The sequence below is a fragment of the Brassica napus genome, chromosome C2 (assembly GCF_020379485.1).
Source record: "Brassica napus cultivar Da-Ae chromosome C2, Da-Ae, whole genome shotgun sequence".
Lineage (NCBI taxonomy): Eukaryota > Viridiplantae > Streptophyta > Magnoliopsida > Brassicales > Brassicaceae > Brassica > Brassica napus.
The window spans coordinates 16,623,962-16,640,280 of record NC_063445.1 but is presented as its reverse complement, the minus strand read 5'-3'; the positions used below and the strand labels follow the sequence as shown (position 1 = coordinate 16,640,280).

At 37.7% G+C, this 16,319-nt stretch overlaps 1 protein-coding gene and 1 pseudogene across 2 annotated transcripts; one reads left to right on the top strand and one right to left on the bottom strand.

Moving 5' to 3' along the window:
* Window positions 1–482: 482 nt before the first annotated feature.
* BNAC02G45840D lies at window positions 483–2,057 on the top strand. 2 transcript variants are annotated; one of them, XM_013832568.3, is made up of 6 exons: window positions 483–753; window positions 831–933; window positions 1,139–1,241; window positions 1,349–1,419; window positions 1,545–1,596; window positions 1,692–2,057. In XM_013832568.3, exons 2-6 carry the CDS (start codon window positions 931–933, stop codon window positions 1,826–1,828), a joined length of 366 nt encoding a protein of 121 aa, XP_013688022.1. In that variant the 5' UTR covers window positions 483–753; window positions 831–930; the 3' UTR covers window positions 1,829–2,057. The 2 variants fall into 2 exon arrangements, with proteins under 2 accessions (XP_013688022.1, XP_022561701.1); XM_022705980.2 differs by lacking the exons at window positions 483–753; window positions 831–933 and having other exon boundaries at window positions 940–1,241.
* Window positions 2,058–14,286: 12,229 nt separating this feature from the next.
* LOC106393345 lies at window positions 14,287–15,706 on the bottom strand (annotated as a pseudogene).
* Window positions 15,707–16,319: the final 613 nt, after the last annotated feature.

Sequence of the window (16,319 nt, the reverse complement as noted above, 5' to 3'; positions counted from 1 at the left end):
ATCATTGGTCAAAGCCATTTACTATGGGAAAAGGCTTACTAGCGAACAAGTAACCAAAGATCCCTGACCTTTACCATCACCACATGCTTATCTAAATTATGGCAACGAAAAGACTAATTCTTTACCCAAAAAAAAGGTTATGAGTGCACTACAAGGGGAGGGGGTAAAGATATCATAAGAAGATAGCGTTCTAGTCGAGAATGCTATTTTTGACATAACTCATAATTTAAGATAGCGTTTTTTTACTTTGATGCTATAAAAAGCCGCATATATAATATCATTGTACATTAAAACGCTATTTTTACTGAGGCGAAAAATGATTGATTTTCTCTCTTATCCTTATTTCATTTTCCCTCTCATTTTATTCTTTAAATATTTACATATAAAAAAAAAATTCTATTGGTTGAAAGTAATACACAAGGATTGCAATCTCTACCCTTAATTGTTTTTAATCCAAAGGTGGAGATTGTGTTTTAATTTGTCCTCTCCTTTTGACTTCTGAAACACGACAAAAGAGAGAAGTGAGATGAGACAGAGAGAGATGAGAGATTGCAAGGGAAGAAGACAAAGACCGGCCTGAGTTCGTCGCCATTGTCACCGTCTGAGTTCGTCGCCGTCGATCTGTCTCTACTCCTCGTCACTTTGTTCTTCCGGAATCTGTACTCCTCCTGAGAACGCCCCTCTCTCCTCTGCAGCCGAATCCGAAACCAACACTCGTCTCACTCTCAATCTCCTCTCATGTCTGCTACTTAGGTTCTCTCTCTCTCTATTCAATTTCACTAAACAACAGATCTGAAAAAAAAATCCTTAAAGTTTGTATCTTTATGTAGGTCTGGTGCTTCCTCTTCCAAGAACAGATGAAATCCACATCCCAAACCCATCTTGGATGCAGTCTCCTTCCTACGAAGAGGCTTGGAACGAGCCACATATATGGTTTAGACCAAACAAAGTTTTAATTTTTTTTAGAACATTGATTCAGTCATTGGTGATATACAATCCCACAGATCTTTAGTCGTGGGAGGGGACTATTGTTAGAGCTTCAAAATGTTGTTCAAGTGTATTTCTTTGTGTTGGCTTTCTAGTTTGTGCAAGGCTTCCAAGAAACTTAGGATTGATTCTCAGATGTTTTCTTGTGCAGATGAAAGTTGCTTTTGGAGGTGTGGATTCTGTGAGTCAGCCTCCACGTCAACCTGACCGTAGAAATGAGCAGACAGGAACCTCAAATGCTCTTGCATTCCCAGGTATTGTGTTCATATCACCTGTTTTGCTTATGTTGATGAAAGATGAACAAAACTAGTTTATTCTCTTATTTGAATTTTTATTAAAAATTGGTCGATGAGTTCTGCAGGTTCTAAGAGTACCCAAAAGGGTATGACAGAATGCTCTTGTTGTAGGTCCAACTTTACATCCAAAGGGCTTGTAAGTATTAACCTTTTATCGTTTGTTTCGTTGATCTGGATGCTAGTTGATGCTTCTACTTAATGGCAAGGATGCTGATTAAAAATATTTTGTATCTTCATGTTCTTACGTAACTCTTGTTTCAGCTGTGTGCTAAGAGACAGAAGATGTTGGAAGACATGGAAAAAGACTTTGAAGGTACATTCTTTTTGAGAACTGTTTTTAAATCTAAAAGAGTGTTTGATCTCTCTCTATGTGTTTTAAATTTGATTTTTTTTTCTTTTTACATGAAGGTGGACAAGAGGCAGATAAGTTTGATGGAGGAGAAGGTAGCAAAAGCAGTGGATCGTTAGACATTAGGCTTAGAGTGGAAAAGGTCCAAGCTCCTCTATGTGATTGGAAGACGGCGACGTTGGAGTACTCGTTGTGACGACGTCGGTCGTGGTGTGGTGCGGCGCTAGAAGATAGAACTTTAGGTATAGAATTTTAGGTGTAGGCTTAATATTTTTGAAAAAATTGGTTTAGTTTGGTTTAGTTTGATATACCAGTCATAAATATGTAACCAATTTCGATATATAAAAAATTTAAAAATATTTATTTGTATTTTTTATTTTTTTCTAATTTTTTAATAATGATATAATAACAATTATTATCTGCTATTAGAAGTTATACAATTGCACAATTAATAAAATGCCATCAAACTAATATTTTAACATAGCACAAGCTAAACGCTATCTAAAGTGCCCGAAAAAAGATTGCGGGGGAAGATACATCGTTCGCCATAACGCTGCGATATCTTGCAATAGCGTTTTCCTCATGCTATATATGAGACGTTTTCTTGTAGTGGTGGCAACGAAAGATGCTGACCATTAAACGCTGCCAAACAAATGACCAATCTCACTCAACGGTAATGCTGATGTGGCTTTAACTGACTCGTCATGTTACCGCCAAAATGCAAACGCTGCCGATTTAGGTCGTTTTAGACATTTAATCGGAGATGAAAGCGGCGATTGGGCGTCGAAAGTATCTTTGGTAGAGCTCCGGCGAGACTCCGAAGAATATGTAAAAACATCTCATCTCATACCCCCAAATGTGAAAGAGTAATCTCCCAAAGACCCAGTCTACTTTTAATATTTTTTTGATTTATTTTTAAATCAAAATTAAGCTAATTACTGATTTACCCCTAAACTTAATCTCTAGTAATGTGATACCGACAGTTCTTTCATTTTATTTTTTTCTTCTTCTTTTTTTCTATTTTTCTCTGCGACTTTTTTTCCTCTGTAAGCTTCAAACCACCAAAGCTTAAACAGATCCGGCGATTATTCTCTCTTTCTCTAGAAAATGCGGCGGCTAACCCTGATATAACGTCGTAATATCACCGACTACCAAAACCGAAGAAGAAATCACAGCGGTTGGGCCTTTGATAATGGCGGCATAGGTCTATTATTTTGATATACAATGATTGGATCTATAGTGATTGGATTCTATTTCTTTTTTGTTATGTATGTTTTCGATTTAGGGTTGTTAAAGAAGATTCTGGGATTTTTGTGATTTAGGGTTCTTCTTCTCTCTCTTTAAGGCATTTTTCGTGTTTTTATTTATTTCATTTTCAGATCTGATTTTTTTAGTACTCAGTATAACTAGTGTAACACTGTATGATGTATACTTAACGCATTAGTAGTACGCATTATTACAAATATGACTCAGTATAACTAGTAAAATTCAATATAATTGATATAACTCGGTATATCTAACTCATTAGCAGTACACATTATTACAAGTATAACTCATTATAACTAGTATAACTCAGTATAACCAGTATAACTTAGCAAAACTCGGTGTAACTACACCTCAGTAGTACTCAGTAGTACTCAGTATAACCAAGTATATATAATTCAGTATAACTAACATCAGTATTATCTAGTAGAACGAAGTACAACTAAGTAAAACTATATGATAAAATGTAGTATCCGAAATTTGAAATTTAAAAATTTTGAAATTTTGAAATTTTGAAACTATTTTTTAATTTTAGAAAATAATAATTCCAAAAAAATAAAAAGGGGTAAATCGGGTTTCCATATTTCATTAAAGCCATGAGGGTATAGGAGATTTGAGAGGCCCCATAGAAGATTGCTTTATCACATATAGGGGAATGGAAGAAGTTGGCTCGAATATGTATTAGAAGAGAGAATATGGAGTACGCGATGACACTGATGAGACTAAACGCGGAGACGAACATTGTAGCCGTCGAAAATGAAAAAGGGATGACAAGAGGATTTTGTGTTGCAATTTTTTTTTTCCAAGGAGAGGCATTGCTTGGTAAAATAGGTCTACCTATTATTTTGGTAATTTCAGAAATTTACTGAACACGACGAATTAACTTTTTTTTTGGTTGACACACGACGAATTAACTAATTAATTATTTTTTTCGTAACTTATTAATTTAATTTTTGATGAGCAAAAAATATGAGAATTTGATCCAAACATGTTTATATGAGAATTTCAGAGTTGAATGTCTAAAGCTTATACTTCACTCTATTTTCACTCCAAGCTAAGAAGAAAAGTTTGGATCTTTGGATCAGTTTTTGCGTTTTGTAGGGAGAAGCATACAGAATTACAGATATAGATATTTTACCAAAAAAAAAAAAAAAATTACAGATATAGATATAAAAAATGTTTATTGTTCATCCTACAGAATGATTGCCGTTGATACGGTTATATCTGCTTACTGTGTGTGCTGGACGGACATTGTACCCAAAATAGCGAGAAACGTAATATTACATATATAAACTCATTTAATAACTTCAAAAGAGCGAGACATAAAATTTACATATGAGGTCCAAGTATTCAACATCACTGGCATTTTGATTGCTGGCAGACTTGCAGTTGATTTTACACTCAAATAACTTAAGAAACTACAGACAAAACAGAGATATTTTCTATTGCTGGATAGATCAACAAAACACAACTCTTCTGGTAGAATGAGAAAGTAAGGGATTTTTCTCCAAGTTTGAAGCATTACATTATTCAAAACATAGACATTAGTACACAAAGAGCCAAAACACAAATTACGCCCTTGATTTGTGATATTATCTTAAAGATAAAGTGGGAAACAGCCACAGATGGGGACAACATTAAGAAACTAGCAGATAAAAGGGATTTAGCACAAAGGAGTTAATTTACCTTAACAAATTCCTCACCTTGTGGAGGAAAGCATCAACCATGTTGAACCAGGCTCTGCTCCAAGGAGAATCAAAAGAAAGAGATGCAAGCACTCCAAGAAGTATTGTTGCATAAGCTGCAGATAAACTCCAGTAGAAGGATACCATGTCGACTGTGTATTCATCATCTTCCACTTCGTGATCTGGTTCATTACTGTTGCAGCTTTTGTTGGTTGGTTTTCTATTAGGGAATCCAATCTCTTAAAAGATTAGGATTACCTATAGTATTTATCTTTAACTATTAAGTTATATTGTTGTTAGAGATAATCATAAGTCCGTATTGATAAGGACGAGTACTTGTGTATATAAGAGGATGTACGTTCTATTGTGAATAACAAGTAAAGAGTTTACAATTATATCAAGTTTACATGGTATTAGAGCATCCTAAATTCTGAGATCTAGAAATCGTTTATTTTCTTTTCCGAAGTTCGGAAACTAATCTTGTCATTGCTATTCTCCGAGTTGATAAGATACAACAATGGCTGACGAGGATGTTTCTTCCGCAAGTAAAAGTGATCAAACAAGCGTGTCGACAACCACGTCGTACTCCTTGCATGCATCAGATAATCCTGGAGCTTTGATCACATATGTGACGTTCACAGACGATAACTATAATGAATGGTTAACAGAATTGATTAATGCGTTGAAGGCTAAACGAAAGATAGGGTTTATTGATGGCACTATACCAAAACTGTCCATCACTGATCCTAACTTTGAGCTATGGTCTTCTGTCAATTCAATGATTGTTGGTTGGATCCGTACGTCGATTGAGGCTCGAGTTCGCTCAACAGTTACCTTCATAGCTGATTCTCACAAGTTGTGGGAAAATCTCAAGAAACGTTTTGCTGTAGGAAACAAAGTGAGAATACACCATCTCAAAGAACAGCTTTCTTCTTGTAAACAGGATGGTCAGTCTGTCATGGATTACTATGGGCGTTTAGCTAAGATGTGGGAAGAACTTGATATGTACAAGCCGCTTCCAGCTTGCAGTTGCAGTGCGGCTGCAGAGTACGAAAAAGAACGTGAAGATGAGAAAGTCCATCAATTTGTCATGGGTTTAGACGAGTCACGTTTTGGAGGTGTTTGTCAAGGTATCATTGCAAGCGTTACACTTATTGATCTCGGTGAGGCATATTCAAAAGTTGTACGAGAAGAGCAACGACTTACCTCCACCAAAGTACGAGAAGCTCAACACAATGCAATAGGTTTTGCTACTAAGAAAGAGCCGAGTGAGACGTCTAATACAGGGCAATCTCAACGTGGTAGTCAGTGCTCTCATTGTGGTCGGCGTGGTCACGATAAAGCAAATTGTTGGCAACTCGTGGGTATTCCAGATTGGTGGGAAGAAAGATCACCAGGGAGAGGTGAAAACAGAGGATATAGAGGAGGTCGTGGTCGTGGAGCATCAGGATCTGAGCGCAACAGGAACAATGGAGCAAAGGAAAATAATGCTCATGCAACATCATCAAATTCATCAGTGTTTCCTGCGTTTACAGATGATCAATGGAAAGCTCTTGCTCAGATGCTTAATGAAAAGGCAAAATCACCATTAGACAAGCTGACGGGTAAGCAAAACTATGGTGATCTAATTCTAGATACGGGGGCCTCTCATCACATGACGGGAGAGATTTCATTCCTCAAAGATGTTGTTAGTATTAATCCATGTCCAGTAGGGTTCGCTGATGGGAATAAGACGCTTGCTACACACAGTGGCACCTTTCCTCTGTCGAACAAGATAACACTTACTAACGTGTTATTTGTTCCAAATTTAAATTGCTCTCTCATCTCAGTCTCAAAGCTTTTACAGAAAACGAATTGCTTTGCTCTTCTCACTGATACATTGTTTATCTTACAGGATCATTTCTCGAGGACGCTGATTGGAGCAGGTGAAGAGAGAGGTGGGGTCTACTATTTTAAGGATGTCATGGCAGCTAGGGTTCATGTTACTGCACCAGTTGTTAGTTCAGTTGATCATAAATGTTGGCACCAGAGGCTTGGACATCCGTCGCTTTCAGTTTTAGATTATTTACCGTTTTCTGTTTCAAATAAAACTGCTGCTCAGAGTCCTTGTGACACATGTTTTCGAGCAAAGCAAACAAGAGAAGTGTTTTATACCAGTTTTAATAAAACTACAAGTTGTTTTGAACTTATTCATTGTGACGTATGGGGTCCATATCGCGCGAAAGCTTCTACTGGATCTGTTTATTTTCTTACCATAGTAGATGATTACTCTCGAACAGTATGGACATACTTGCTTCTTGAGAAGTCCGAAGTTCGGACAGTCCTTACACACTTCATCGCTATGGCGTTTACCCAGTTCAACAAGCAAGTCAAAACTGTCCGAAGTGATAATGGGACAGAGTTCATGTGTTAGCACAACATTTTCGTGACAAAGGGATACTTCATCAGACGTCTTGTGTTGCTACGCCTCAGCAAAATGGTCGTGTTGAAAGAAAGCATCGTCATATTCTGAATGTTTCAAGAGCATTGTTATTTCAAGGGAGTTTACCAACCAAGTTTTGGGGTGAAGCAGTTATGACAGCGACACATTTAATAAACATAACCACGTCTGCTGTGCTTCAAGGTCGCACACCGTATGAACTACTTTATGGAGAGAAACCATGTTACGATCGGTTACGACTGTTTGGAAGTTTGTGTTACACTCACTTGAGGTTGCGTGATAAAGATAAATTCGGTCCAAGAAGTCGTCGCTGTATATTTGTTGGTTATCCGTACAATCAAAAAGGTTGGAAGGTCTATGATATTGATAAGAAGGAGTTTATCATCTCACGAGATGTAGTATTTCACGAAACTGTGTTTCCTTTCTCCACTATGGGCTCTGTTTCAACTAGTTCATCATCTCCAGAAAGTTCAGCTACACTGGCATGTGACGAGGACTGGGAAGTCCAATCAGTTATGCCTACTATCGAAAGAGGGAGCTCTGAGAGTAACAATGAGACAGCAGAACATTCTTTAACTTCGACATCGCTTTCGTGTGAAACAAGTATAGATAACTCTGCTCAGCAAGAAATTCCAGTACAGATCCCCATCAATACAACTCCAGCAAACTCGCCAATAAATTCTGAAACGACAATACCAGTTGCATCTGATTCTCCTGCGGCAAAAGTCCTTGGTAGAGGACAAAGAACGAAGGTTCAGTATGTTAAGCTTCATGATTATGTTACCTACAACGCTGCTTGCCTTCACGACCCCACTCTCGCTCTAAACTCTCAATCATCAGCGTCTTCTGAAACTGTCCCAAGTAAGACACCTTATCCCTTACATGATTATGTATCTGATCTCAATTTTTCTCCTCCTCACCAGGCGTTCTTAGCTGCTATCACAGCAAATGTAGAACCCAAACGTTATGCAGATGCAGTAAAACATAAGGTTTGGAGAATGTCCATGAAAGATGAGGTTGTATCTCATGAAGAGGCTGGTACTTGGGATTTGGCGACTCTTCCACCTGGTAAAAAGGCTATTGGAAGCAAGTGGGTTTACCGTACAAAGTACAATGCGGATGGTACAATAGAAAGACACAAATATCGTTTGGTTGGAATGGGAAATACTCAAGTTGAGGGAGATGATTATAGTGAAACGTTTGCACCAGTTGTCAAAATGAATACGGTTTGCAGTTTACTAAGTCTAGTAGCTGCAAAAGGATGGGAAGTTCACCAGATGGACGTCCACAATGCATTTCTTCATGGAGACCTTGATTAAGAAGTTTACATGAGGTTACCACCTGGTTTCACTCATTCTGATCCTAGGAAAGTATGTCGCTTACGCAAGTCTATCTATGGTCTTAAGCAAGCACCTCGTTGCTGGTTTGCCAAACTCTCCAATGCACTGCTCAAGTTTGGATTTCTTCAATCTTATTCAGACTACTCTCTGTTTACATATACAAAGAGTTCAAAGAAGTTTGTGTGCTTATATATGTCGATGACTTGGTGCTTGCCAATAATGATTTGGAGCTGCTTACAAAGTTCAAAGAGTATTTAGGAAAATGTTTTCGCATGAAGGATCTGGGTAAACTAAAATATTTCCTTGGAATTGAAGTTGCAAGATCAGAGGAAGGCATTTTTTTGTCTCAGAGAAAATATGCCTTGGGCATCATTGCAGACACGGGTCTTCTTGGATCTAAACCAGTTACAATACCACTTGAGCAAAACCACAAGCTTACGGGTGATAAAGGACCACTTCTTGATGATCCCAAACGGTACAGACGCCTAGTTGGGCGCTTAGTCTATCTTTCCATCACACGACCAGACTTGTGCTACACGATACACATATTGTCACAGTTTATGAAAGCTTCAACGGCTGCTCAGTGGGAAGCAACATTAAGAGTGGTCAGATTTCTCAAAGGAAGTTCAGGACAGGGTATATTATTGAGGTCTGATAGCATTCTTGAAGTGTCAATTTATGTAGATGCCGACTGGAGTTCATGTCCTCTGTCTCGTCGGTCGATCAGTGCTTACGTAGTGCTGCTTGGTGGTTCTCCAATATCATGGAAAACAAAGAAGAAGAAAACAGTCTCTCATTCTTCTGCCGAAGCTGAGTACAAACACTACAAGAAAACATAAATTTTACGAGGGCGGTTTTCCTCGTGAGTTCGTCGTAAAAGAGGTTTTACGAGGAATTAGCGAGGAAACACGTTTTGTCGTTACTCGTTCGTCCTTACACATACTTCCTCGCCAATTCGTCGTAAATTAGCAAGGAAAATATTTCGTCATAAAAACGAAGAAAACAAATCGTCATAAAGACCATGTAGACAGTCGACGTAAGAATGTCGCTACCGTTCCACTTAAATACCACGAAAGCATTTTCTCATAAACGACACGTACATATTTCCTCGTAAAATTCACGTAATTACCTTGAAATGTTTTCCTCGTAATTTTTACGTAAATACCTTGAAAGTATTTCCTCGTAAAATACTCGTTTAACATTTCTCGTGATTTCCTCGTAAATGTTCAACGCAAATAAGTCGTAGATTAGCTACGAATCTACTTCGTTTTATTATTTAACAAATTTAAAAATATAATTAAAAAATATTTAAAATTGTTTAATTTATTAATAAAATTAAAATTTTAAAAATAAATAAATATGCAAATATTTTATATATAAATAAGTTTTGAATTTATAATACAACCACGGAAAAAAAAAGAACTAAGAGTCATGCATCGCCCGGAGGAATTCATCACTCCTTCTGTCTACATCCTCCTCGGCATGTGTGTCGTCGGATGGTCTCTCGCCTGGAATGGAATTTTGTCGTCGCATGTTCCTCAACATGGTTTCCCATTCCGGATTTGTGGCCGCTATAAAGTCCAAGAAGCGATCGAGTCCACCCACACGAGCTGTGAACGCAGATTTTGTCGCGGTCAACTCGTTACGCAGCTCAGTGACTTCATCATTCCGTCGCTGATCATAAGACGATGTCGCTCTCGGAACATCGTTGATGGAACCAATCCCCAACGTCCGTCCCTTTTTTTTTGGGACAACCTTAAAAACAAAAAAATAAATATTGTTAGTAAAAATTTAAAGTTAAATCAAATGAATAATAAAAAATTAAAATTTTAGAAAATTTACCTCCTCGTAAATCTTATCCACTTCAAGTGTAGATAAGGTGACGGGTAATCCGTCGGTAGACTGCTGGGTCAGCTGGGTCTGGCGGTCTTCAACCCGAGCAACCACGTCGTTGTAGATTTGCTCGGACTTGCCATCTACAAATACGTCCGCCTTGTTTTTGTGGGTCCTCTCGTAAAGTTCCATAAGAGACGGGAGATGTCCCGTCTCTTTGGCCTAAAAAACATTTAAGAAAGTTAGAATAAAAATATATATATTAAAAAATTTATTTAATAAAATATTATTTACCATTTCCAAAAGGACACCAGCGTGGGGTTTTTGCCCCGTAGTGTGAAGCATCGGCCCGTTTCCGTGCTCATCGACCGTGTTACGGGAGTTAGAGCAAGACTGGGCGATTCTAATGGAATCAGGAAGACGCCAATAACGGATGAGGCTATCCCACACATCCGTGGTGAGCTCAGCGGGTTTGCCACGCTCATACCCCTTCACGATCCAGTCACCCTTCCAGTTGGAGACCGTGCCCAACAAGCGAACTTTCGTCTTCGTGTTAAACTTCTTCCTCACCCTCTCAGTGATCCACAAGGCCCAATTATATTTTTGCTGTTGGAAAAAATAAATTAAAAATTAGTTTTTTAGAAAGTATATATATAAATCATGAAAAAATTAAAGTATATATATTTAATTAATAGAAACTTACAGCGTAAATTTTGAACCACGTCTTTCTGACGTAGTGAGGCGTCTTACTCCAGTTCGGATGTGCCATGGAGAAGTAACCTTTGATCGTGTCAGTTACGTCCGATGCAAGATATCCGTCAACCCCCCACCTGGAAAATACAAATTTAAAATATAAATTATTTTTTAATTTTATAAAAGAATTTTAAACGAATTAAAAAAAAATTAATGAAACATACCACAAAGTCTCGTCCGGTCGGTCGGGATCGATGACTGGTAAACCTTCTCTGCCTGGCAGACGGAGAATGTCCTCTACAGTGTACTGCAAGTAAGGAGCACTCGGAGGCACCATCAAATTGGGATGAATATCGGCGGCCATCGGAGGTGCCGTCGGAGGAGGCACAGGAGGAGGCATCGTCGGATGAGCCATCGGGGAAGGCACATGAGGAGCCGATGGTGCACTAGAAGAAGTAGACCCAGAGACTCTCTGAGTGTACTGAGTCTCGGGGACAGTCTCCTGACCCGAAGAACCGGGAGCTGAAGAAGAGGGGTCTAAACTACTATCCGGCTCACCGGACATCTCTTTGTAATAGGCAGTAAGTCTTCCTTTTCGAACCTGGGAAAAAAATTTAATTTTTAAAATTAACATCAACAGTATATTTCCCAACATTATCCACCTAATCAACACTAAATAACTTAAAATCCGTAAACCTATCTATATTCCCTATACCAACCACCTAATCTATCCTAAACTAACCAAATTAGAGAGGAATTAGAGTGGCTTACCATTGCTACGAAATGGAGAGGAAGTAGAGAGGAAAAAAAGAGTGAGCGCTCGGGGGTATATATAAGATTACATATCGTCGCAAATTCCTCGTAAGGTTACGACGAAATAGCGAGCAGTTACAAAGGCCCGTGTTTTATTGTACGAGGATATAGCGAAGAATTACAAAGGCCCGTGTTTTTATATACGAGGTATTAACGACGATTTTGTTTACATGGAATTGACGAGCCGCGCTTTCCTATAAATATACCCACAACTCTCATTCTCAAACCACACACAAACTCCCAAATCACACCCTATTTCAAATCACACTCCTCAGCAAAATCCTATTCAAATTATAAATATTTGAAAAAAAAAGAAAAAAGAAGTTATTAGAATTCATGTGGGCGAGACTTACGTATTATAATTGCTGGAAGTCTTGCCACATGTGAATCTGGTATCTTTCTCCTTTTTCTTTTTTTTTTTTCTAGTTTTTACACTACGAGGTATTTACGACGATTTCATCCTACGTGGTGTTTACGACGATTCCTCTTACGTAGTGTTTACGACGATTTCATCCTACGTGGTTTTTACGACGATTTACGCTTACGTGGAATTAACGAGCCCCGCGTTCTTTATTTTTATATTTCGTCGTTATATCCTCGTTGGCTTACGAGTCTTTTACGACGATTTTTACTTACGTGGAATTAACGAGCCCCGCGTTTTTTATTTTTATATTTCGTCGTTATTTCCTCGTTGGCTTACGAGTCATTTACGACGATTTTTACTTACGTGGAATTAACGAGTGTTATGTTTAAATCCCTAAAATCCGAAACCCCAAACCCCATATTCCTTATTTTCTACTTCATATATTCCAAACCCCATCTTTATTTCCATTCCAAACCACAATTCCCACATTTGCTTATTCATAAAACAAACTCCCACATTACCTTATTCATAAAACAAACTCCACATTACCTTATTCATAAAATAAACTCCCACATCTTATTCATAAAACACACTACACAAAATCAAATACATCAATCGGATACATCGACATTCTCGTCATCACTAGAAACATCATCATTTTCATTAAACTCATCTTCAACAGCTTCGTCTGTGGCATCATCGGTAAGATCTTCGTACTCGTGATTATGCGGATCAATGAGAAGGATGTCATCAATTTCTTGTTCAGGTTCATCGACTTCATTTATCTGTTCTTCTTGCAATGGTGGTTCTTCTCCACTGATGATTCGTCCTCGAGGTGTAACTTTGATCACTGCTAACCAATTTATACCTGAATCTCTCATCCGAGGGTATGGAAAGTGGTTGATTCACCGCGTTTAACATTTTGTAAAACTTTTTTGCATCTATATTAGGTTCTTCATCTTCATCATGAGCTACGAATGCATCAGCTACCATATCATGAACCCTATCATAATCTACCATCTCCTCCTGATGGTAACTATGTTCATTATGCAAATGATGATCAACCGGTTCTTTTTTCCTGAAAATTGCTATTACTACTACTAGCTTCATTCTGATCATAATTAAAATATTCTCCATGTTGAAACCATATATAGTAATTTGGTGTGAAACCTCTATTTATTAAATGCTTCCAAACATTTTCACGGTTTGCCAGTTTCGAATTGTTGCATTTCCGACAAGGACAGAACATCTTATCACTTTCTTGGGCGAGCGGTGTTGAATCTTCTTGATGCGTAAATGTCTCCAGGCCCGCAAGGTATTCTTTCGTCACTCTCCCATTAGCATATCTATGCATATACATCCACTTCCGCAACTCGTAAATAGTCCTGGAGCCAGCCATTTTTTTTCTTTCACGTTTTTTGTTGTTGGTGTGTTTCAAATGATGTTCAAACATCCATATTTATAGGAAATTTCGAATCTGGTAGTTGTAATTTTCCTATGAATTTACGACGAAAATTAATTAGGTGGCAAAAAAAACGTGTAACACCTACAAAGTTGGTGGATTCAAAATTTCCTCGCTAAATACACGTAAATTATTTCCTCGTAAATAACACGCGAAGTTTACGTCTTACGAGGAAATAGTATTTCCCCGTAAAAGACACGTCAAATTACATCGAATTTATGACGAAACGCTTTTGTCGTTACTTTACGAGGAAATAACGATGACATTAGTTTTCCATGTAAGTTTCTCGTAAAATCGACGTAAATTTACGAGGATTTTTTTTTCTCGTTAACTTTCCTCGTTAAGCATGTGTTTTCTTGTAGTGAAAGCCATGGCGGCAGCTGTCAAGGAGATCAAATGGATAGTACCGTTAATGGCTGATCTCGGCATCACATTACTTTGCCAGTTTCATTTTTCTGCGACAGTAAGGCAGCTATGCATATAGCAGCTAATCCAGTGTTCCATGAGCGTACGAAGCATATTGAGCGTGATTGTCATAGTATTCGTGACGCAGTCAAAGCTGGTCTTATTGCAACACATTATGTTCGTTCCAAGGATCAGATAGCCGATGTTTTTACTAAAGCGTTGGGACGGTCACAGTTTGAGTTTTTGTCATCCAAGTTGGGTGTTCAAAACTTGCACGGGAATCCAATCTCTTATACGATTAGGATTACCTATAGTATTTTTCTTTAACTATTAAGTTATATTGTTGTTAGAGATAATCATAAGTCCGTATTGATAAGGACGAGTACTTGTGTATATAAGAGGATGTACGTTCTATTGGGAATAACAAGTAAAGAGTTTACAATTATATCAAGTTTACATTTTCCACAGAAAAAAGGATTGCCTAAGTAGCTATTTGCATCAAAGGAGATTATATGTCCTCCTTGTGGAATGACTCCTGATAAGTTGTTGTATGTGACTTTGAAGACCCCAAGATTGCTCAGCTCTGATAGTTGTGGTGGTATCTCGCCATGTAATCCGTTGAAGGAAAAATCAAGACTTTCTACCGTCTTCAGACCTGAAAAACATCTTGGTATCACCCCAGATAAATAGTTATGAGAGAGTTTGAGAGCATGTAGTTCCATAAGACCTCCAAGCTCTTCTGGGATGTCACCGCTGAACTCATTCTGGGATAGATCTAATCCACAAAGTTGTGGGAGATTTCCATCCATATATGAATCATATCTGTGTTTTGTAGAGAATTCAATTATAGTCTGGACGTTTTCCCAATAGCCCATACTAAATACTTCTTGGACAAGCAAAGATTTAAAGTATGCACCGATGTTATTTTCTCTTTTTACTAGCCAAGAACTAAAGATGGCTACAACATTAGAGTGCGAAAAGCTGAAATCATAAATATTTGATGTGTCCTCTTTCCCGGAACCAAATGATATATTGCTAAGACATGAAGGCCCACTCAATCCATTGTTAGCAAGATCCAAAAGGTGAATATTGCTTAGACCACACAACTGATGAGGAATATGGCCGGTAAAATTATTCCCCCTAAGAAGAAGAATACTGATATTTTGGGTATTGATAAATTCAGGAATATGCCCGGACAATCTGTTATTTCTCAGATCAAGTATGTTGACATTCACTAGCAATGTGTCTGGAATATCCTTTGAGAAATTATTGTCTTGCAGAAGTAACACGACCAATGATATAGAATTTATTATATCACCTGATAACATATTTGCAGAGAGGTCCAGTAGCCAAAGATGTGATATTTTGACCAGTGACATAGGTATTTCACCTTATAACGAGTTGTTTGAAAGCACAAGTGCATGTAAGTTCCAAAATTCACCAATCCAACTTGGAATAAAACCCGTAAGATTGTTGTTCGAAATGTCAAGCATTGGCAAGAATTTCAAACTCTGCAAACCTTGTCTAATTTTTTCTATAAATAAATTGTTATCCACAGACAAAATATTTATAACAGTAAAATTGACTGGGTCTGGAAAAACCTTGTCTAATATATTTCCTTAGTTTGTTATGTGAAAGCTTTAATATGAATGTGGAATAACAACCCCTTATAAAACTTCTTGGTAGCTTTCCATGGAAACTATTGTGAGATATGTATCGTAAATGAGGAAATATTAACCCAATGTTCTGAGGAAATATATTACTGAATCCATTCATTGAAAAATCCAAGAAAAACAAATTATAAGCGGATTTCGGTAACTGAAAGCCAGCAAAAAAAATGTTGCGTAGAAGCAGAACTTTGAGTTTTGAATTGTTAGCAAACAACCATGGAGGAGAATTTTCAGCAATTTTATTTTCAGAGAGATCAACATGACGCAAATCTTTTTGATATGTTTTTCTGATCCATTACGGTTCACGAAAACATTAATCACCGAATGCAATTTTAAACACTTCAACAATGACCATTCCCATAGTCAGAAAAAAACAAATAATATGTCCTAAGTTGGGACTATGCAAATTTGCTGCTACTAAATACCAGCTGAAACACACCCACCATGTCAATTGCTTTTCCCACAAAAAAATGTCCACAAGACCAACACACTGAAAAACACGACCTAATGCCTCTAAATATACAATATTCGGCAATTCGGCTACAACGACTCAAACACAACTAAATAAACATCTCTTTCTCCTTCAACAACGATACATGACAACTCCGCGCTTGCGCAGGACCTCGCCCCGAGTAAATATAATATGTGTGTTGGTCAGCATCTTTTACTTCAACAAAGCTTTTATTATACTATAGTCTTATCAAATGACTTTTGTTAGT